This window comes from Fundulus heteroclitus, chromosome 5 (genome assembly GCF_011125445.2).
Source record: "Fundulus heteroclitus isolate FHET01 chromosome 5, MU-UCD_Fhet_4.1, whole genome shotgun sequence".
NCBI lineage: Eukaryota > Metazoa > Chordata > Actinopteri > Cyprinodontiformes > Fundulidae > Fundulus > Fundulus heteroclitus.
This window is the reverse complement of record NC_046365.1, coordinates 28,924,568-28,946,722: the sequence shown is the minus strand read 5'-3', so window position 1 is coordinate 28,946,722 and position 22,155 is coordinate 28,924,568. Positions and strand designations below refer to the sequence as shown.

At 38.9% G+C, this 22,155-nt stretch overlaps 1 protein-coding gene across 1 annotated transcript; it reads left to right on the top strand.

Annotated features, from left to right (window-relative positions):
• Positions 1-16,823: 16,823 nt before the first annotated feature.
• LOC105915442 (protein CutA homolog) lies at positions 16,824-21,562 on the top strand. The gene is made up of 7 exons (XM_012849547.3): positions 16,824-16,916; positions 17,252-17,317; positions 18,350-18,498; positions 18,993-19,052; positions 19,236-19,281; positions 20,889-20,938; positions 21,117-21,562. Exons 2-7 carry the CDS (start codon positions 17,255-17,257, stop codon positions 21,214-21,216), a joined length of 468 nt encoding a protein of 155 aa, XP_012705001.3. The 5' UTR covers positions 16,824-16,916; positions 17,252-17,254; the 3' UTR covers positions 21,217-21,562.
• The last annotated feature ends 593 nt before the right edge of the window (positions 21,563-22,155 follow it).

Genomic DNA, 22,155 nt, shown 5'->3' with positions numbered 1-22,155 from the left:
CAGTGGAATACCATACTGGTTACTCATGTCAGTTAAGAACAGGAAAGTGAGAGCGTAATTCTCACATCCTTACCGATACAGGGAATATACAGACTTGAAAAATATTGTCTAGTTCAATAAGTTTCAATTACAACAGTTACAGGTCGGCACCTGGTATAAGCAACATGAAAGCGTCCAGCCCTGTGTCAACAGTTGAGGTGTGTGACAATAATGGTATGCTGAGTGGGACTTTCTTTTGGCAAACGTTGATCCCCTTAGTACCAACAGAACATTGTTTTTTTCTTTTTTTTTTCCTTTTTTTTTCTCTTTTTGGAAAAAGGAAAAAAAAAAGAACATTGTTTAAATACTGCAGTATACCTGACTAATGGCACTGACTTCTATTCCTTAATAACCATAATGTGACCATGTTGGTCAAGATTTTCAGTCATCCAGGTCATGATCAATCCAAAAAAGGTCAAAAAAATAAAACTGTATCTTCTATATGAAGATATTTCATTTCCCATCCAGGATGCTTTCTCAAATCAAAATGTCTATAGGTTTGATTCCTGCGAAGTTTCACCTCAATTCACACCTCCATACATGTGACCACAACGTTCCTCCTGGGAGCCACGCAAACGATGAGCCTAACAACTCTCCATTGTTGGGCCGATCAGTTCCGGGTGAATTTATATGTGAATCTGAGCTCGAATGAGGCCTCGCCAGCAGGTCTATAAAGCTTGGAACTCCACACTACTCCAGACATTTTGAATTGAGAAAGCTTCCTGGATGGGAAGTGAAATGTCTTCAGCTTCGGAATAGAAGTCCAGTTGTTTTATTTTTTAACCATTTTTGGATTCACAAAGTGACCGTCTTTTGATGGGTAATTCCAGCACCATGTCACAAGGCTCAAATCATCTCAAATTACTTTCTTGAACATGACAAATGAGCACACTGTCATCCAATGACCTCCGCAGTCCCCAGATCTCAATCCAACAGAATACCTTTCGAATTTGGTGATGAAGCGAAAATTCTCATCATGTATGCGTAACCCACAATCTGACAACTTGTTGAAGCTATAAAATGAAGAATTGAGGCAGTTCTGAAAGCAAAAGAGGGTCCAACAGTCCTATGAAAGTATACCTAATAAAGTGGACAATGAGTAAAATTTTAAATTACACTTTAACTGTACGGTGGTTATAAAAGTGAATGCTTTATTCAAAGTAGCACCAAATCTTCTTTTAGATAAGATTGGCTATGACTGTTGGAATGCACCTCACATAAAGAGCAACATAGCTGTGGGCTAAAAAGTACAAAGAATAACTGACAGAGGGGGTGTATTTCTACACAGCATATCATGAGTTCTGGTTTCCAAAGTTCAGATTTTTCATGGTTGGCGCTTACTGCTTTTTGCTGCCTCTGATATGCAAAGTTGCACGCTAAGGTTTAGGCTAAAAAGCGCTGCTGGTGCAGAGCTGAAAGAAGCTATGCCATGAAAAATGAGTTTAGGCATGTGTGTGTGACTGCAAGAGATGACATTCATAGTGTAACAGCTGGATAAATCTTGTGTTTATTTCCCCATGCTTTCAATTTCTAGATGTTCCATACAATAAGAGACCTGATAAATGATATAAAACTCTTAAAATATTTGTAGAAAATGTTCTCTTGATAAAAAATGATTAATTTCCATGGTATTCTAATTCTGAATTTTGGTAGTTTTTGTGCAGAGATTTTTTGTGTCCTTTTTAGATTTAAAAAAGGACACAGAGCATTCCAATATTTTGCCCTTTATGTTATCAATTAGAACTGCCCCAAATACAAAGCAATGATTTAGAAATTGAGATAATCATAATTTTTTTTAAAGGAGACTGAACTTTTATCAAATAAGACTTACTTAATTGAATGACGCAAATCAATATAGCCTAATGAAATTTAATGCACAGACTGAATTACAATTAGGGTCCAAAAGATTTCATAGCTGCAAAGGACACACAAAAACGACAAATATTAACAACTTCTAAATTAATGATGGTAACGTGAAAGTGAAGAACAGAGGAAAGTGATAGAGTTAGATGGAGTCAGAGCCATTTATACAGTTGCAGATAGAATGAGGGAGAAGGGTCTCCATATTGGCTGGTGTTCCTCTTCCTCCAGGGTTTAGAGGACATGTTTAACATTCTGCTCGACTCCTCCCTCTCTCCTCTCATCCAGCCACTGCCTCAAGTCCCTGCTGCACTCTGGTTACTGATGGCCAGAGATGAGAAGAGAGGCACAGCAAATCCCTTAATCATGACCACCACGACATTGTTGCTGCATTGTTGTGGCTCACTCCAATGAACATATTCTGCACAGAAAAATCCAACGCAAAATTAGTTTTTCTCTGTATGCATTTACATCATGAAAGTCACTTGATCAAATTCTGTGTATTAAATAGAAACATTCCACCGTATCCAAATGGTTTTCTTCTATCAGTTGTCTGATCTACTGATTCAGAGGCATCTTAAGTAAAAAAAAAAGCTTCCCTGTGAAAGTACACACATTATACTTCTTTAGCCTACATCATACTGTGAGTTAAACGACAAACAAAACATCTATAATCCACCAATACAATCAATAGTCAATATCAGTGTATTTAGTCAAAGAACAACACTTTATCTAAATACATTAGAAGGATAGTGAAAGTAAAATCACACAATATAGGTTATATGCCCAATGCTTGGATTGGGCATATAATCCAAGCATTTGTTATGTTTAGTTAAACCACCTACTCTGAGAAGTGAAAATATGCAGTTTCCTGAATAATAAATCAATTAAAATGGTGGGGGGGTGGGGAGTGGGGCTTAATGTAGAGCCGCTGCTTTTCCACATCAAAAGGAGCCAGTTGAGGTTTGGGCATCTGATCAGGATGTGCCCTCGGGGGCCTTTAGGGGTTTTCTAGGCTTGTCATACTGGGAGGAGACCCAGAGCTCGTTGAAGGGATTGTATATCCTGTCTGGCCATTCCCCCTGAGTAACCTAGACGATGTCGCTGGGGAGAGGGATGTTTGGGTTTCTCCTCCCTAAAAACCACACAACTTTCTTCCTTTTTTAGGTTTCACCAATTTGTTATCTGGTCTGTCTTTGCCCTCTTCATCTTCCTCATAATCAGATGAAATCTACACACCACCATCCTATTTTGTCTGGCAACACCCTTACCAACCTCTACCATGCAGTCACTGAGGTCTTTCCAGCTACGTCAACACAAGATGTAATCTACCTGTGTGCTGCTACCTACACTCATGTAACTCATCCTATGTTCCTGTCTCTTCTGGAAGACAGTATTTACTACAGCCATTGACATCCTGTTTGAAATGTCTATCACCATTTGTCTATCATAATGTGGTTGAAGGAGGAACCAAATGGAGAGCTTGTTGTTTCAATACACATTTGATTTTAATAAGGAAATAAGTAAAATTTACAGAAACTAAGGAACGGGGCTTGGGTTCCTGAGGTGTGTCATCCTTGGGCAGGTGTCTTGGCGGGACATTGGGGGCTTGAGTTTTGTGCAGTATGTCGCTGGGTGTCTGGCATTACCTGGTGCTCTGGTGTGCTACAGGGTCTTTGGGGCTGTTGAGCTGGGATGGGGGTATGGACATTAACATCTCATGTAGATGTTCTCCCTATCAGGGGGTGCATTCTGCTCGTGGGGGAGCCCCACCCACCCACTCCCCGGATTGTCCGGGGGGTGGGTGGGTGGTTTGGGGAGTGGTGGGGTTGGTCTCAGTTTGTGGTTGGCTCTCGGACCCAGCCACCTATCTCTGGCCCTGCAGACTATGGTGGTGCAGCTATCGGAGCCTCCCTCTCCAGGTGGGTTTTCGGAGAATGGGGGTGCCTATTGGAGTCAGTGGGGTAGTTGACTTCCTGGGTGGGCATGTTGCTCCCCAGTTCTTTCCTCCCCATCCTCAAACACCTCCTTCTGTCTGCTCCATCATGCTGCCACACATGTAGGACCTTGGGGGGTGGGGGCATTGCTGGGGAGAGGGGAGGATTTCCCAGCCCCACTGTCTGGTGAAATTCCTGAGCCCAATTTGATCTTAGACCCTTTCATTTCTAACATTGTCACAACCTATATGTAGGGCATTAATTGGGGAGGTGGGGGTAAGACATCTGGGAGGGGGGGGCTGATTGTATAGGCCCCACCCCTGGTGGCTTCCCCTGCCGCCCCTCGCATTTAGACATTGAGGATTCTGTGTAGGGTGCATGGAGGGTGAGGTGCACTGGGACCTGCTACCTTCTGGAGGGGAGAATGGACTGTGCCAGGGACCCTACTTTTATGCCCGCTCAGTTTTAAATGCACTTGAGAACAACATGCAAAAACACAACAGCAACTCTCTAACAAACTTCCACATTTGACTGAATACTGAGGCATTTAAATAAATGCCTGTCAAAACTCGCAGGCAATCTGAACCACTGACTGAAGCAGTGACTTGGTATGGCTGGGGAGCGAGGCTCTGGCCGTCATCATTTTTAGCTCCTACTCTAAATGAAGCAAGCCTCGATACACGCTTTGCGGAAACGCCCCCTCCATTACTCGACACACCTTGAAGCCGCAAAGTTATTTTGTCATTAAGCTATGCATCCATATGAATCCGGATTTTTTTGAGATTGTAAATGATTATTTTTGAAACAGGGTCCCAGAGTGAATACATTTTAAACTGTTTTGTGTTTTGTGTTTTTGAGCTGCATGTTTTCTGAAACGATGACGTTGTAGCTTCACCTCTCTCTGTAACCTGCGTGTATCTCACTCTCACAGATAGCAACAAAGATAGTGCCATCCATTGTTGTGTCCATGCTAAGGCAAATATGAGCTTTGTTATTGCTGGTAGCCTCCTTGGATTTTTCCTATCTAATGAGCCCTCTCATTGGAAAGCCTGTTGCTGTGTTTACCTCAGATGAGTTGTCTGCACATGCCCAGTGTGATTTGCACGTTTCTGTGGTAGTGTCACATTGCCACCAATAGCATACCTACTACAGTGTTTTAAGTGATGTGCTTTGGACGCACATTTTTCTTAATTGTTTATGAAAATTTACCATGTTCATCTTCGTGTGGACAGGGCCAGGGCCCTCAATAATTTATCCTTCTCTTCTAACTCACACCTTGCCTGTGGAGCATAACCACATCAACATTGAACATCACACCTTCAATTTCTGACTTCAGACTGGCCACCCTATCTGACACTCTTGTTACCTCCTGAACATTCTTGACAAACTGTTCCTTCAAGATAAAGCTTAAACTATTTCTCTTCCCATCCACTTCATGGTAGAACACATTGAATCCTGCTAGTAATCTTCAAGGCTTGCTATCTTTCCACTTGGTCTCCTGAACACATAGTGTGTCCACCTTCCTAACTCTGGATCATGTCAGCCAGCATTTCTTGTCATAGTCCCGATATTAGACAAGTAACTAATCTCAGTCCTAGATTCTTGCCTTTCCTCTTATCTCTCTGCCAATGAACATTTCTTCTTCTTCTTCCTTTCTTTTTTTTTTGCTGACCACCAGTAGCCCAATTTCCATTACAACAGTCCATTTTTGTTTCTAGAGGAATTAAGAGCAACCAGACACAATAAATGTGTGCATAGGAACAAAATAAAAGAGAACATTAATATATCAGTTTTAAGAAGAATGAAAATAAAATAATTTGAGCAGTAGATTAGCTCACATCTCATGCAGCCTCAAAGGAAAAAAATGCTGCTTTAAAGATGGCACAATGTTCTGTGTCCTATTTTGTGCTGGTCCCAAGCTCATATAAATGCAAAGGTTTGCATCAGGAAGGGCATCCGGCATAAAAATTTCGCCAAATTTACCATACAATTCAAAAACAAGATCTTCATTCCGGATCAGTCAAGGCCTGGGTTAACGACTGATCCTGGTTACCAACAGGGTACTTGTGGAAATTAGTTTAGAAAATAAGCATGTATGGCTGTAAATCCACGAAGTGGTATAGTCGAAAGTCACTGAGGACAGACCTTAGACTTTAGTGGGATTTGACAGGATAAAGTGCACATGGTTAGTGGAAAGGACGGTGCACAAGCTGCAGTAAAAAGTTGCCCAATGCTTTGAATTTCACATTTAAAGTGATTTAGTTTATGCACGTCTATGAGTATTTCAACATCTCTTTTACACACAATTTTATACAGGAGTCCTGTTTGCACATGTCTCATTTAGGTCAGCACTGCTCCTTTCTTTTATCCTACCACTGTTTCAATGTCTTTGTTCTCTCTTTCACACTTCATGCATCTCTTTTTCACATTTCTGTATTTTTTTTTACCTTCTTTCTTTCTCACAAATGCTTTTACTTTTTCTCAGCCTCTAGATGCCTAGGGATGAGCCATGGTGTCCTGTTCCTCATGCTCCCATCAGGAATCTAAAGTTTGCATGAATGACTCTGCGTTACCCGCTGCAAACTGGCCTACTTCAAATGGAACCCCGTTTCGTCTGCTTCAGTGCCACTGGCAAAGTAAGAGGTACACTGATATAGATAGCAGTATGGTATTTTACTACTACTGAAATATAACTGCACAGGTTTGAATATAATTCATTTCACCTGAAACAATTAAACACCTGAAACAAGTCCTTTATGTCTGCTCCTAAGCAGACATAAAGGAATTCTTGCTGTATATTAAAACAAATAAAGACATAGTATATACTTAATTGTTTATGGCATTAGTAGCCATTATTTGGAAGAGGACTGACAGGAAATAGGGTTGAGAGAGAGCGGCAAGACATGCGGCAAAGGTCCACAGGGAAAGAGTGGAACCTGGGACTGCCACATCAAGGACTGAGGCCTCCGTACATGGGTACTACCCCTGCACAATCACCACACTCTATACTTCATTTTTAATTTTTTGGTGGCCTATTCTACAGAAAAAAAACCTCACATTTGAGGTTTAGAAGGAGATTCACACTGGAAAATATGTAATTCGTACTATTGTTCTTCCTTCCTTTTTTGCTTTGTTCTCATTATCTGTGGTAAAGCCAGAAGTTCAATCATTTATACATTCACGTTTTAGCGCACATTGCAGGCATCAGTTTAGAGCATCTCAAAGACAGGAAGGCTGCACAATGACTATAACTAGGTCAGATACTGAGAGCATTTAGTTAGAATTCTGCAAAGCAGAAAACTGGAACAATATTCTAGCAGGATTAGTGTTTTTTATGTAGCAGCCTTTACTTTCAGTTGCTGTTAGGACATCCCTGGCCCCTACTATAGCCAGTTTTAAACCCATTAGCTGAAATAACTTAATCGACAAGCTTCATGTAGTCATCTAACAGTTTCTGTCATTGGGTTAAAGGGGACACATCGTGCTTTTAAGTTCTCCCTTTTCATATTGAAACCCTTCAGTCTATGTAAAGTGGAATGGCAATACTTCATTCTGAATTCCTGGTTGATATACCCTAACATTCACACTCTTTTATGCCGGTTCTGAGGAGTGTCTGAGAGCAACTCATTTTGGTGCGGTCTCTTTCAATCTAAAGCAGGCATTTCACACTCTGCCCTCTTCCAGGACACAGAGCGTCTTCACCCCGTTTGGCCATTTTTGTGGAATGCTGGGGGCTGGTGTAATGAACAACCGTACATTTTGACTTATTCACTTGTGGCTTCGACATCTTAGTTTAGATCACATGCCTATGTGTAATTTTAACTATTTAAATGGGAGGGAATCTGTGGGTGTCCTAATTCATTCAACACTAGGAATTGCACTTATTTTTAAAGTCAATGACTTTAAAAATGTAAGGATTTTAGTGACCCTATATGTTGAAATACATTAGAAAAACCCATAGGTTATTAAATACAATAAGAAATTGTCAGGTATGTGCAGAATTGAGAAAAAATACGTAAAAGCCACTTAAGGGTGTCCAAAGTGTGGCTCATTTTCTTTAATGTCATAGTAAATATGACAATCTGGTCCATCAGTGGGGCAACAATTGTGCCGGAGTTAGGGAGTTCTTCCTGCAATTGGTGGGTTGCCAATTCGATCCCCTCCTACGACCGTCTCAGTCCTGCCTAAGTGTCCTTGGGCAAGACACTTCACCTGAATTGCCTGCTGGCAGTGGTGCTGTCAGTCTGCCCCAGGGCAGCTGTGGCTACTAACATAGCTCAACACTGTCATGATGTGAATGGGTGATTGTAGTGAAAAGTGCTTTGGGGTAGTCGGACTAGTTGAACCGCCATACAAATACAAGCCGTTTACCATCCAAATTTGATTGAATAGAATTGGCTGATTAGATTAGATGAACTTTATTGTCCCAAAGGAAATTTGTCTTTGGTACAGACTCTGGCTGCTGCATAGTCCAAACCATGGCTGCCACAGTACATTCACACATAAAAATATTATTATAAGAAAAATAAATACATAAAAGAAGCATGTCACATTACGTTCACAATAAAAAAATAAATAAAGACCCTTCTGTAATAAATCCATTATAAGAAAAATTAATACAGAAAAGAAGCATGTCAGTTTAGTTTAGAATTTTAGATACCATTGCTTACTTCCACAATTTACAGTTTGATGCTGTTTATTGCTTTATTGGAAAGTGGAACAAAAGAGTTCTGATAGCGGTTCAGTCAACAACTAGGGACTCTAATACGTCGACCTGAAGGAGGAAACTGATACTGTGAATAAAGAATATGAGTGGGGTCTGAGATGATTATAGAAGTACAACAACTATTTTCAAAGAGTGGATTGATGGATGGATCTTGTCCTGTTCTTATCCTGTCTGAGAATAGATTTTTTTTTAAATCAATCAAGCCCAAAATAATTTGCAAATAAGGCAAACATTTATACAAAATTACACATGCCTTTCCTGAAAAAATAAAAATATTAATTTGTTTAATTAAATTAATGTAGTCTAGTTTGTTGTTGACCAAGTAAGACAAGTTCACAATTTTATCATTATTTCATTTTGGTTTTTGTAAAATTTTAGAGGATAGTTCATAAAATCTTGTAAGAAATGTTTTTACCTTCACGAGTACCTCCAAGTTGACTTTGACTCACTGAACTAGCTACCATGAAATACTAGTTTCTTGTCTCGCAAACCTTCATTTCTAAGGTAAACTTCTCCCTTTTCCAATCTGCTCTTTAAATGATTTTACTGCAAGTCTATTTAATTTGGGACATAGGACAATAAATGGCATGGCATAATATTTCAGTTTGCTTGATTGTGCAAATTGCAAGATGGAAAATGTTTGATGGACCACACGTACATGTCTGAACATGTCATAAAGCAAGTTAAAAATCAACTTTACTTAAACCCTTTCAATTCCTTCCCTTTCCTTTCATTTTAGCAAACATCTGTGTAACAGTCAGTTCAAAAGATTACAAGGATACCTCGGTGTAAGAGGCTCGCCCTTGCCCGTGGATGATTGCTGGTACATGGTTTCTGACATGTTGGTCTTCCTGACAAATATATCATTCAAGATTTCCCTGGAGTGTTTTTAAAAGAGGCAGATTACAGTCCTAGACAGAGTAAATCACTTACACTATGTCTAAATTAATTAGGACAACTTAATTTGCCCTTTTAGCATTGGAGTAATAAGAGGAATAGACAAAATTCAGGCCCATATACAGTGGCTTGGAAAAGTATTCATACCCCTTGAACTTTTCCACATATTGTCACATTGCAACAACAAACAAAGCTATTTTATTTTAATTTTATGAGAGAGACTAACACAAAGTGGTACACAATTGTGAAGTAGAAATAATATCGGATGGATGGATGGATGATTCATTTTTTTACAAATAAAAAAGTGAAAAGGGCAAAAGTATTAATCTCCCATGAGTCAATAATTTTTGGAACCATCTTTTGCTGCTATTACAGCTGCAAGTCTTTTGGGGTATGTTTCTGCCAGCTTTGCACATCTAGTGACTGAAATGTTTGCAGAGTCTTCTTTGCAAAACAACTCAAGCTCAGTCAGATTAGATGGAGAGCGTTTGTAAACATTAGTTTTCAGATCTTGTCACAGACTCTCAATTGGGTTTAGGTCTGGACTTAGGCTGGGATATTCTAACATATGAAAATGTTTTATTTTAAACCATTCCATTGTAACCCTGGCTTTATGTTTAGGGCCGTTGTCCTGCTGAAAGGTGGACCTCTGCCCCAGTCTCAAGTCTTTTGCAGACTCCAATGGGGTTTCTTCCAAGATCGTCCTGTATTTGGCTCCATCCATTTTCCCCATCAACTCTGACCATCTTCCCTGTCCCTGGTGAAGAATAGCTCCACCCCCAGAGTATGATGCTGCCACCAAAGCACCTTCTTCCACATGTTTGCTGTGTCCCCAACATGGCTTCTGGCAAAATGCAAACAGGACTTCGTATGGCTTTCTTTTAACAATGGTCTTATGTTCTGGCTCAAAGGCCATAACAAAAAAGGAAGACATACCATGTATACGAGGCAAGCTGCTCAACGAAACACTGCTGCCCCATCTGAAAGTAGTGCCAGTCTAAATAAGGAAGTCTCTTTCAGGATTGGTGAAGCAATCCATGGGAGTATCCAATCGGGAGAAGAGGAGAACTTTAACAGGAAGTGATGCAGGAGGTAATACAGGAAACAACACAGGAGAAGGTCTGCATCAAGATCCCATAGCAGAGCCAGCTGGCAGGAAGCAGCAACTGCACCTGAATTTAAATAAAACAAGAAAAGAGAAACACAAATGAAGAACACTGGCCATAAAAAATGGCTTTCTTCTTGCCACTCTTCCATAAAGACCACATTTGTGCATTGCACAACTAATAGTTGTCCTGTGGACAGATTCCACAACCTGAGCTGTGGATCTCTGCAGTTTTTCCAGAGTCACCATGGGCCTCTTGGCTGCATCTCTGATCAGTGCTCTCCTTATTCGGCCTGGAAATTTAGCCTATGTCTGCTTTAAACTTCTCCACAACTTTATCCCTGACCTGTCTGGTGTGTTTCTGGACTTCATTATGCTGTGTGTTTCGTCAATATTCTCTTAACCAACCTCTGAGGACATCACAGAGCAGCTGTATTTGTACTGAGATTAGATTACACACAGGTGGACTCCGTTCAGTCATTAGGACTCATAAGGTAACTTCTGAAGGCAATTGGTTGCACTCAGAGAAAAGGGGGTTAGGGTTAGTTTTTTTTTTTTTTAATCATGTATAATTTTCGCTCTACTTCACCATTGTATACCATTTTGTGTTTTTCTCTCACATAAGATTGCAGTAAAATATATTTGTGTTTGTGGTTGTAATGTGACAAAATGTGGAAAAGTTCAAGGGGTGTGAATACTTTTGCAAGCCACCGTAAATGTTCCATATAACTACAACATTTTGTTAGAACCTCTTGTAAAACCTAATGAGCGTGAAGTCAAGTTAAGTTAAAAGGCATTTGCTCAAAACCAGGCTTAAATATTGTCTAAAACCACAAAAGGAATAGTTTCTGTGAATCTGAATGGTGGTGCAGTTGTTTACACTGGTGCCTCAGATCAATAGGGTGCTGAGTTTGAATCCTGTATGTCTGCATGTTAGGTTGGTCTTTGTCCCCTCCAAATTGCTCCTAAAGTGTACTTTTCATCTAATAACTTTTAAGTTATTTAAATGTGCAAATTTTGACATATAATGCACATAACATTTTCTGACTTGTAATGAAAGCTTAAAGTATAACCAGAGGTAGGGCCTTGCATCTTTTACTTTTTGCAGGCATTGAAGTTGTTAAAATAAAAACTTCAGATTTGCCTTTAATTTATGGTCTAGAGGGTCAAGATTCTGACTCAGACTCGAAGCCTGACTAGAAATATTTAATGCTATGATGACATTATACTATTGGTTCCCTGGAGGGTCTCCGAACAGTAGTCACAGAAAAATTAGTCTATGCAAATTTAAAGTCCATCTATTTATTTATCCAGGGATGCTCACAAGCTCTGGGTTAGTTATAGTTTATAACAACCTGTCCATGTTTGCCACAGCATGGATATATTGACCACAGGGATGTCTCTCAAACTTAACTTTGTATTAAACAACTTAGGTTCAACAACAATATTATGTTTGTACAACTACTGTTATCACAAAGACACTTGTTCTTCAAAATAAAATCCTTTCCTGTTATACTTATCTTGAAATATCATACTCTTATTGCACTACATCTCACTTTGCTCCTTTTTTGTAATTATTCCCCAACCTTACAACATTAGCATATGCACTGTTTATACTTGACAACAAAGAATTTAAATTAGCAATAAGCAACATTTCACCACTTGGTGGGCTGGTGAACATGTCTGTAGACCGAAACAAGATGTGTGACAAGCCATTCCCTTCCAGCTACAACTGGAATGGAATGGTCACACTGGTAAGGCAAGGCAAATTAATTTATATAGCACATTTCAGTACAGAGACAATTCAAAGTGCTTTACATGATTAAAATATAGCAAAATAAAACAGAATAAAAGCAAGCAGGTATAAAATGCAGAAACAAAATAGAACATGGGAGAATAGAAATAAAAAGCAAACAAGTGAAAACAGTTGCACTGAGCTAATGATGTTTCAGTAAACAGTTTAACTAGAACAGTCGAAGGCAATCCTAAACAAATGTGTTTTTAATCTTGATTTAAAGGAACTCAGGCTTTCCACACTTTTACAGTTTTCTGGAAGTTTGTTCCAGATAAGTGGAGCGTAGGAACTAAATGCTGCTTCTCCATCTTTGGTTCTGGTTCTGGTTCTGCAGAGTAGGCTGGAGCCAGAAGACCTTAGTGGTCTGGATGGTTGATACACTGATACCAAGTCTGGGATGTATTTAGGTGCTAAGCCATTCGGGTATTTATAAACTAACAGAAGGATTTTAAAGTAATTTTCCGCATGCTAGCTGTGCATGTGCACTTCTAGTGTTTATGTATCCAGTTAGCTTCAGTGTTAGCCGTTCATTGTAGCACCACTGCTCTCACCTCATACTTTAAAAATGGCTGAGCGTCACAAGAAGTAACTGTTTTCCAAGTTTATGAGCCTAAGAAGAAAGAAATAAGACCAGAATGCATTTGGGAGATGAAGAACAGGTATGATGGTCTTCCACATGCACAGTTATTCAAAAAGGGACTCTTAGGTTTCTTAATTACATTTCTGTAAAAATTGTCTACCCTACCTTTAAGATTAAGGAAACCCTCTAAACCCTTTAATGGTTTATGTAGTAAAGGAGTGAACAGTTTGAATGTGGAGCCTAATAGGAGTTTAGTATTTTAATAAAATGGTTCTTGATGTAAAAAAAAAAAAAAAAAAAAAAAAAGTTCTAAAAATCATCATTCGTGACCAATACCCCGAGATCATTAAACTCCTCCACTTGGGGCAGCACATCCTCCCCAACCTGGAGAAGGCACTCTACCCTTTTCCGGCTCAAGACCATGGCCTCGGATTTGGAGGCACTGATCCTCATCTGCTTCACACTCGACTGCAAACAGCTCCAGCGAGAGCTGTAGATCACGGCCTGATGAAGCCAACAGGACCACGTCATCTGCAAAGAGAGACGATACTGAGGCCGCCAAAATGGATACCCTCAACATCTTGGCTGCACCTACAAATTCTGTCCATAAATGTTATTAACAGAATCTGCAACAAAGGGCAACCTTGGCGGAGTCCAACTCTCACCGGAAACAAGTCCGACTTGTTACTGCTGGCAATGCGAACCACGCTCTGACACCGGTCATACAGAGACCTAGCAGCCCCTATTAAAGGACCTGGTACTTCATACTTTTTGGATATATATTACAAAATAATAATAATACACTGCACTAAGTTAACTAAAAGGTGGGAAAAGAGCTGTGGAAATGAAATGTCTGCTTCATATCAGGAGACACTGTGACCTGTAGTGAAACTGGAAGGAGATGTTCATAAAAGCATGCCCCATTGATTTTAAAGTTGACATCTTAGCTGCAATGTCCTTTAGCTGATGTCTGGCTTCACCTACTCCACGTCTCTTTCTCCCTCTCTTTCTCTCTGCTTCATCCTATGTCTCTCTCCGGAAGTTAAAGGGCTAGTCAAGCCTGATTAGAATGCAGAGGAGGAAGGCTCTGCTGCAAATTGAAAACATATTGATTCTCTTCATGCTTTCAGGCAGAAGGGGCAAAAGACAGAGGCAAGGAAGGAGATGGACAGGAGCAAAATGAGAGAAAATCCGGTGGAGGGACAGAGTGGTCTCAGCAGTTTCCCAGTATCAGTCGCTGCGTGTTTGCATGCCTTGTTTCTATAATACATGAACACAAGCATGATTTAAATTTATAAAATAACATCCTCTGGATTCAAAGTGGCAATCTGGGGATGCTTCCTTGACAGGAATTTGCGTGCATTAGCAGTTGTATTTGCTGTCTTTTTCTGCATGTGAGAGCATACTGACATGTCCAGCTGAGGTGGCAAGAGGCCATAGGACTGCAATAAGAGAGGACAGCGCATAACCCGTACAGATGTGCTGACTGCACAGTTTCCATGGGAACAAATCTACCCCACCCTTCCACCCACCCACTGTCTTCACCACCACCACCACCAACGCTGCTCATTGCTGTTGCGAGAGCCAGACGAGTTCATCTAATGCTTTCCGCTTCGTCTTCATTTGTGTCCAGGAGTTCCTGGTTGAGTTCTCACATCAGCTGCAGCTCAGCCTGTCTTGTTCTAAGTGCACGCGTGAAGTGTGTCTGGGCATGACTGTAAATACCAGTGTAGGTGGAATGCTTGTCTTATTCTTTAATCAAGGATGGAGCAAAAGACAGGGTTGTGTGGGTGACTTTGCTAAGGAGGGCTATCTGTTTTGGGTGCAGGATCCATACGTAAATCCAAATTATAAATAAAATGTCTTCAGTGCATGACATTATAGAGCACTGCAAACAAAAACTCGTTGACTGCATGCATATGCATGTAAGTAATATAAGGAAGCTAACATAAAATATATAATGGCAGTAAAAAATAAATAAATACAAATCTTGTCTTGTGAGTAAAACCTGCCATCCTGTGGCTGTCCACTACAATAGCATTTTCGAAATGTTATCACATTCTCCATAGCAGTTTCACAATAAATGTTCTGTTATATTGCTTTAAGTATTCATCCTAAATTTCACAGAAAACCCAATAGGGCATAGCAGAATACAACAATTAGAATATTTTTTGCAGTGAGGGAACAATGTGTTGAGCTAATATTTAATTAAGTATGTGTCAAGTTGAGATCTATCCGTTTTTGAAAAAACAACTAAAAGTAATGACAAATATTTACATATCCTTCCTTCCTTCCTTCCTTCCTTCCTTCCTTCCTTCCTTCCTTCCTTCCTTCCTTCCTTCCTTCCTTCCTTCCTTCCTTCCTTCCTTCCTTCCTTCCTTCCTTCCTTGTACTTGAACAGAGTCACCTTCTTGTGTATTTCCTTCAATACTTCGATCCTTTTGTCATACCACTCTACTTTATCTCCAATTGGCAACTGTGGCTCAGTGGTTAGAGGAATCATCCTGCATATGTTGATGTACCCCTGGTCAAGGTGCTTCACCTCAGGTTGCCTACACATCTACATGTCCATTTATGAATGTGTGAACATTTTTGAATGTAATTAAGTGAATGTCACACCAGTGTAAAGCACTTTTTGTGGCCAGTATGACCAGAAAAGAACTACTAAATTTGATCTATTTCGTTCATGTTTCTTGTGCCATTCCCCATCTGTCATTCATTGCATCCTTTTTCCCTTTGTCCTCAACCCTTAATTGTGTACTTCCTGTCTCTCTTCTTCCTTTTGTACTTCCCTTTTTTCGTTGATGTCCTATAATAAACATGCTTTTCGTTAAGCTGACATTTCTGTATAAAAAATATTTTTTATTGGTCTGATGTAACATCCTTCTTCGGAATGTCACATTTCAATTAACTGTAAGCAGGAAATCATCTTAATTAATAGAAATTAAGGTTTGAGAAGTTTTTACTCAATATTTATTTTTAGTGACACTTCATTATTATATTATCAGGTATTGGCTGCTGTTTAAAATGTGTACTTTCTATGCCAATCACCATGATTCCCAGCTTCTACCATTAATGAAATACCTTAAAATGTATTTTTTTTTATTTAAACCAATCAATATTATTTAGGATTATAATTATAGAGTGGCCTAGTAGAGCAGCACTCTTGTGTTCTGAGAAGGCTGTAAGGACCTGGTTTGATCCGCACAGACCACCACCATGAGTCCCTGAGCAGGACCCATAGCTCCATATTGCTCCCCAGGCACCACTAACTGTAGGCAGCCAATTGATCCTTAAGGGATGGATAAATGCAGACACAGAAATTCCCCCATGTGGGTCTATAGAGGGATTTTTATTGTAATGCAAATAATTGCTAAATATGTTCATAATGTTATAATGATGATAATGATGAGATTTAAAAAAAATCTAAAATGGCAAAAATCTAAGAGTGTGACACCATACATATTATGAGGTTTGTATCATTTCAATTTAAAAGGCAATTTATGCTGTCAAATAAATAACCATCAATCAATGTTTAATTCAGTTTAATAGCCTTACTTTTTTCACGTAACCTAGTTTACATGTACTACAAAAATTATATTTATCGACTTGTGACTGATACATGGCACGTTAACTAGTGGAATGCAACACACAGGAACCAGAAAGGAGACAGCTCAAAGGACTGATTAAACTAAAAGCGAACTTCACAATTAAAAATCCTTTTTCTTTGAGTTTACATAATTATGATAAGAGCTCAATATGTCGTTTTTCAACAATGCAAAGACGAACGTGGTGATTCAAATTTCCTGTGCACACTCCCGTCCTATTGGTGGCGGTAATGCAACTCTATAATTGGCCTGTTATAACTAGAGGAGGAAGAAGAAGAAGACTGCCGGCTGATTTACGACGGTTTCACAAACATACCGCTGCCACAATTTACGGCAACGAGGAAAAAGGTAGTGTGGCGTTGTCGTAAGGTAAAGTTGTCACCTTTGAATTATTTACCACGGATTTGAGGTGAAAATGCAAAGCTGTTATTTCTAAAATCCGTTCATGTTTTTATTATACTCGGACTCGTACTACTAAGATAGAAATATTGTATCATAATATTGTCATATCAAGCTTGTGCAGCTGCTGCAGTCCTGTTAACCGCACGTTAGGATGGATGCATTCTATGTACAGTCGCATCCATGTATTCCTGTCACTGTCAGAGATAAATCATTTTAATAAATTACATATATAAGTTGATAAAATAAGTTTATGGCACTAATTTGTAAAGTACGTGTGTGAATACTTTGTTATAACTATGTAGGCGATGCGCATTGGAGTGCCCGGTGCGGAGACATTCCAGAGTGGATCCTTAAAAGCTCTGATTTTGGTGAGTGTGGATGCTGCAAACTCTTGAATTTGAGTTCCGATACATTTTACTGCTTGCATGAATGGATCATTTTATGCAGCGTGGTCAAAATGTATCTCCTCTCCAAATTCTCTTTGCGTTTTTTGCCTCACTAAAATGGTATTCTCGAGGCAGATTTTAAGATTAGACAAATATAAGGTTTTTAAATAAAATAAAATACAATAAAAAAAATGTAAATGATGCTTTCACATTTTAATGTAAAAAATCACCCAGCCTTGGGTGACTTTCTAAGTCATTGACTCTGACCCTTAGAATTAAGAAATTACTTAAATATAACTTATCCGGAAACTTGAAGTAGGCTAAAGATCTCAGATAGCAGTGCCCCATGTCTCATTCTAAAGAAATTAGTTTAGTTTATTAATTTCATAGGAGTAAGTGTGTATATTAAACATGTAAACACTACATGTTTAATATACACACCCTAGAAGGGCCTTTGAAAACAACGTAAACAAAGAAGCATAACTTTACAAGAATTAAAGAGCAGATAAAAAATAATATCACTGCCATGCATCTGTCTGTAGGTGTTACAAAGCCATCTTAACCAAAATTACCCCAACTACCCATCCAGAAGGTCACAAAAGAGCCCAGAACAACAACTAAAGTCTCTCTCGCCTCATTTCATGGAGTGGTTAATTATTCACAAATAAGAAAGAGATTAGGGGGAAAACTGAGGGTTCGAAGGGCCTGCCTGATGGTTTTAGGCTGTTTAGTATCATTAGGACCTTTGGGATTTGCTGTAATATGAAATCTCATCTCCACCAGAAAGACTTGAACATTTGGCCTCAGTTTTTGACCTTAGTTATGCTGTCGGACAATCATCAGAAGCAGAAATCAGTAAGGGGGACAAAGACTATATTCAATCTGCTGCTTAAACTTTTTTTTTAATACATGTTGGAAAATCTTCTGTTTTCAACACTTTCAATCATTTGAAGGATGTGCCTTCAAAGGATTTCAGACGTATATTCTTGTTTGTTTTGTCTTTTTCCATTTCAGACGGTGCTCCTCAGTGTGTTTATGTTCCAGCTGCTGAGGACTGTTGGATTGCGAGCGTTCTCTATGGCATCTGAGACGTACATGTCGGGAACACACTCCGCAGCTTTTGTCACCTGTCCAAATGACACTGTTGCCAAAGACTTGGCTAGGTGACGCTATGCTCCAAAAAAATCTAGATTTTTCTTTCTAGTGCCATAGAGGGGGAATTTGTGTCTGCGTTTAACACTTAGGGAGCAGTATGGTGCCACACTGACTGGCATACAGGGAGCAATCTGTGGGCAAACGTCTTGCTCAGGGACTGAGAGTGTTAGACTGAGTTTCAAACTGGCAACCTCTGGGGCCTCTCCAAGACGCAAATGCCCGGCTCTCTAACCACGAGACACATCCTTGCATAAATATAATTTCAGAACTGTAGAACAGCTCTTTGAGTCAGTAATTTGTGAAACTACCCTCAACAATTTAACGTGTTATTTCTGTTTTTATAAGCGCTAAAGCCCTAAAGAAGTTTCAGATTGTGGTCATGCAGTTCACAGCATGTAGCATTCTTGACCATTTACATACATTATTTCTATGTAATTTTAAATATTGCACAAATTCATGTGTAGACTTATGTGTTTTATCTTTGTTTTTCTTTATGCCCCAGGGGTATTGTGGAAAAGAAACTGGCTGCTTGTGTGAACATTGTCCCAGCAATTACATCTGTGTAAGTTTTGGCCGAGCTTTTCTTCTGCGTTGTTTAGAAAGTTGAAGTTTTCTTCTTATTTAATTTTTTTGTTGTTGACAAAAAAAAAAATCTATATTATTCAAGCTTGAAATGACCTTGTTCTTCAAAAATGGGAATATTGGGGGCGAAAAATTAACCATCTTTGTCTTTTTCTCTTCCCAGATATGAGTGGCAGGGAAAGATTGAAGAGGATAACGAAGTACTTCTGGTGAGTTACGACTCGTCCTTTTTAACCTTCCTATGGTGTTAGGGTCCCGACGGACCCGTTTTGAGTTTTAACATGCATAAAAGCACTTCATACATTTGTTTTTTGAGTTGAAACTTTTTGACTTTGTCAGGGACTTTCATTTAAACAAAGTAAAATCTTTTTTTTTTTTTTTACTAAATTATAAAGTGCTCTGGTGAAAAAAATGACTTTTGTGGTGTTCGGGTCATTTGTGACCCGGTTAAAATTTTCTATTATAAAACAATAAAAAATGCCCAAAATTAAATCATGAACACACAGTCAACCAACAGCCTCTTCCTCCAACCACTTGAGCTTCATTTAGGGGCTTTTCTCTTTGCCTTTTTGCAAGAACAAACAAAGGGAGACATGTCCAGGCTTGTCAAGCCATTTGATGTAGAGGTGGTGACTTGTAGAGTACACATCTCCAATTCACAGGATGCAACAATGAGGAGAAGATATGCTGTTAAAACAAAGGCCCAGGGGGCCACAAAAAAATATTAATACCAATCTTTTCATGGATAAGGGAGCCCAACCAGCTAAACAAGAGTTAAGAAAACATTGGATGATAAAAGATTGTTTTTAGGGTATTTTATGGCTGATTTAATACACGGGTCCAAAATGACCCGCTAACACTACAGATGGCAGCAGAAAGCTAACACCAGAGGAAGGTTAAACATCTACAATTTTAATTTAAACTTGAGCTTGGTAAACAGATAGCTATTTTTAAGACCCATGGCATCACATAAAATATTTTATGCCTTATACAGTGTACATGTACTATATATGTACACTGATGGTTGTAGCGTATGGCTTCCTCACGCTGAGTATCTTAGACTTTTAACAAGTTTTAACTGTCCTTTGGACAGCATTTTATTTGACATGTGTTGCAACGTCTTCTTTTTTTTAATAGAAAAATAATTCAATGTGTGATCTCCATATGCAATTATCTTTTTTAAAGCAGGGGGATATGTAATTTGTGGGTTTTTTCATAAGATTTGTATAGCATCTGGAGGATGTTGGGTCTAAGACATTTTTAATCAGCTTTTAAAGATTTATTGAAGAACTTGCATCTGGCTGCATATATTTTATGGCTATAAAATGAATGGCTAAGTTGCAGGGAAATACAGTTTGGTAGTGACATTTTCTTCTCAAACGAAAAACAAAACCTTTACACACCTGCAACCCGCTTTAACATTAATGCATGTGTGGTGTTTTTTTATTTTATTGAATTTGCTTAATCCTCTACATTATTTTTTTTAAGCTTTGGGAAAAGGCGCAAGAAACAGAACATACATATTGATTTATCTCATGTTTTTGATGCGTTTGGTTAAATAAGTTTAAAAACATCAAAACCCTTTTTTCAAGTCTGTCAAGATGCCATTGCAAAGAAGCTGGCCGAAATCCTCGAGCTAGAGATGGCAGACTGCAGGACAAACTTTAATCAATGCTAGCTTTCTTTATGCTCACAAAGTTTTGTGCTTTACTTTAACAAGTGTTGAAATTTGTGAATCCATCAACAGCTGTGTCCAAAATCCAACATAGAGCATGTTTTTACTAAGTCTTTTGGACGTTGTGTCTCTCCCATTTAGATGATCAAAACAAGAAGTTCCAAAGTGCCTGCTCTTGCTGAATATGTCCGGTAGGTTGGTTTTTTGTTTTGTTTTCAATCTGACCATAACACATTGCTTCAATTAAGATAATTATGCTTTCCATCTGGCCCATTAGCTGCCATCATTCATTCAGTCAGAGTACAACTTTAAATACTGATGTTCTTGTCAGAGCAGTTCAATGAGTTGACAGATTGTTTTTCTCACCAGCTCTAACCATCCCTACGAGGTGGCTGAGGTCATCAGCCTGCCTATTGACCAGGGTAACCCACCTTACCTGAAGTGGATCGGAGATATTGTGCCAGAGTAGGGATAGATGGATGGCTAAATATAAAAAGCAGCGTGAAATAAACATCCAGTGCTTCAGCAAGTAAATCAAACTCAGTAGTCTGCCATTTAAATTTTGCTAATGTTACCAACTATGGAAAACTAAGCTTAAATTGGTCAATGTGAAAACACAAAATCAAAGATAAGTACATATATGTTGGTTTGTTGCTGGAGCAAATATGGTTTCCTTCACATGTTTACCACTAGATGGCAGCATCGGTACGCCCTGAAATAAACCGGGTGCTGCTTTGACCCGTTTAAAATTATAAGTTTGATATGTTTCTTGCGGTCGGCTCAGACTGCATTGTGAAATAAACTTTTCTAAAGTATTTATCGGCTGGTTTGTCATCTGTTATGTTCAGTGCCTGCTCAATTTAAAAGTAGTTCAAGTGACATGTCATACAACACAAGGTATAACATTTATTAAGTTCAATGTCAACACACAGCACAGCTTTTTGCCTTTTATCAGCATTTGCACAGAATATCCAATACATCTTTATACCTAATATGTCAATTTTGGTTTTCCAAGTCTTAAATAAATCGTAAAAACACACATTTCACAACAAAATACCTTACTATTATGTTGACCGTTACATTGACATACAAACATTTTTACTTTCTTGTAGCCTGGATCTGTTAAATTATGAATTAAACTTTAGTTTATCACATCTCAACACTTAATATATATGCTCGTATCTCAACATTATCATACAAACTATGTGAACAGCCCATTAAAAGTTTGCTACACTAATATAATTAAAAACATTTCAACTTGAAATACATCAGACTTTAAACTACTGTATTAGAGGCTCACTCAAACTCTAATTACAAACCTTTCATCTGAAATGGTGACAATTTAATTAGTTAATATGTATGACTGGGATGCAATAATGCTCAATGCATGCTGGAAAAGATATAGATG

What these genes read in the sequence shown, in the direction of transcription:
- LOC105915442 (XM_012849547.3), top strand. Translation starts at nt 17,255, where the DNA reads ATGCGCATTGGAGTGCCCGGTGCGGAGACATTCCAGAGTGGATCCTTA. An exon ending in GTTGCCAAAGACTTGGCTAG is followed by an intron (nt 18,499 to 18,992) that starts GTGACGCTATGC and finishes TTTATGCCCCAG; the next exon opens with GGGTATTGTGGAAAAGAAAC. An exon ending in GCTCTTGCTGAATATGTCCG is followed by an intron (nt 20,939 to 21,116) that starts GTAGGTTGGTTT and finishes TTTTCTCACCAG; the next exon opens with CTCTAACCATCCCTACGAGG.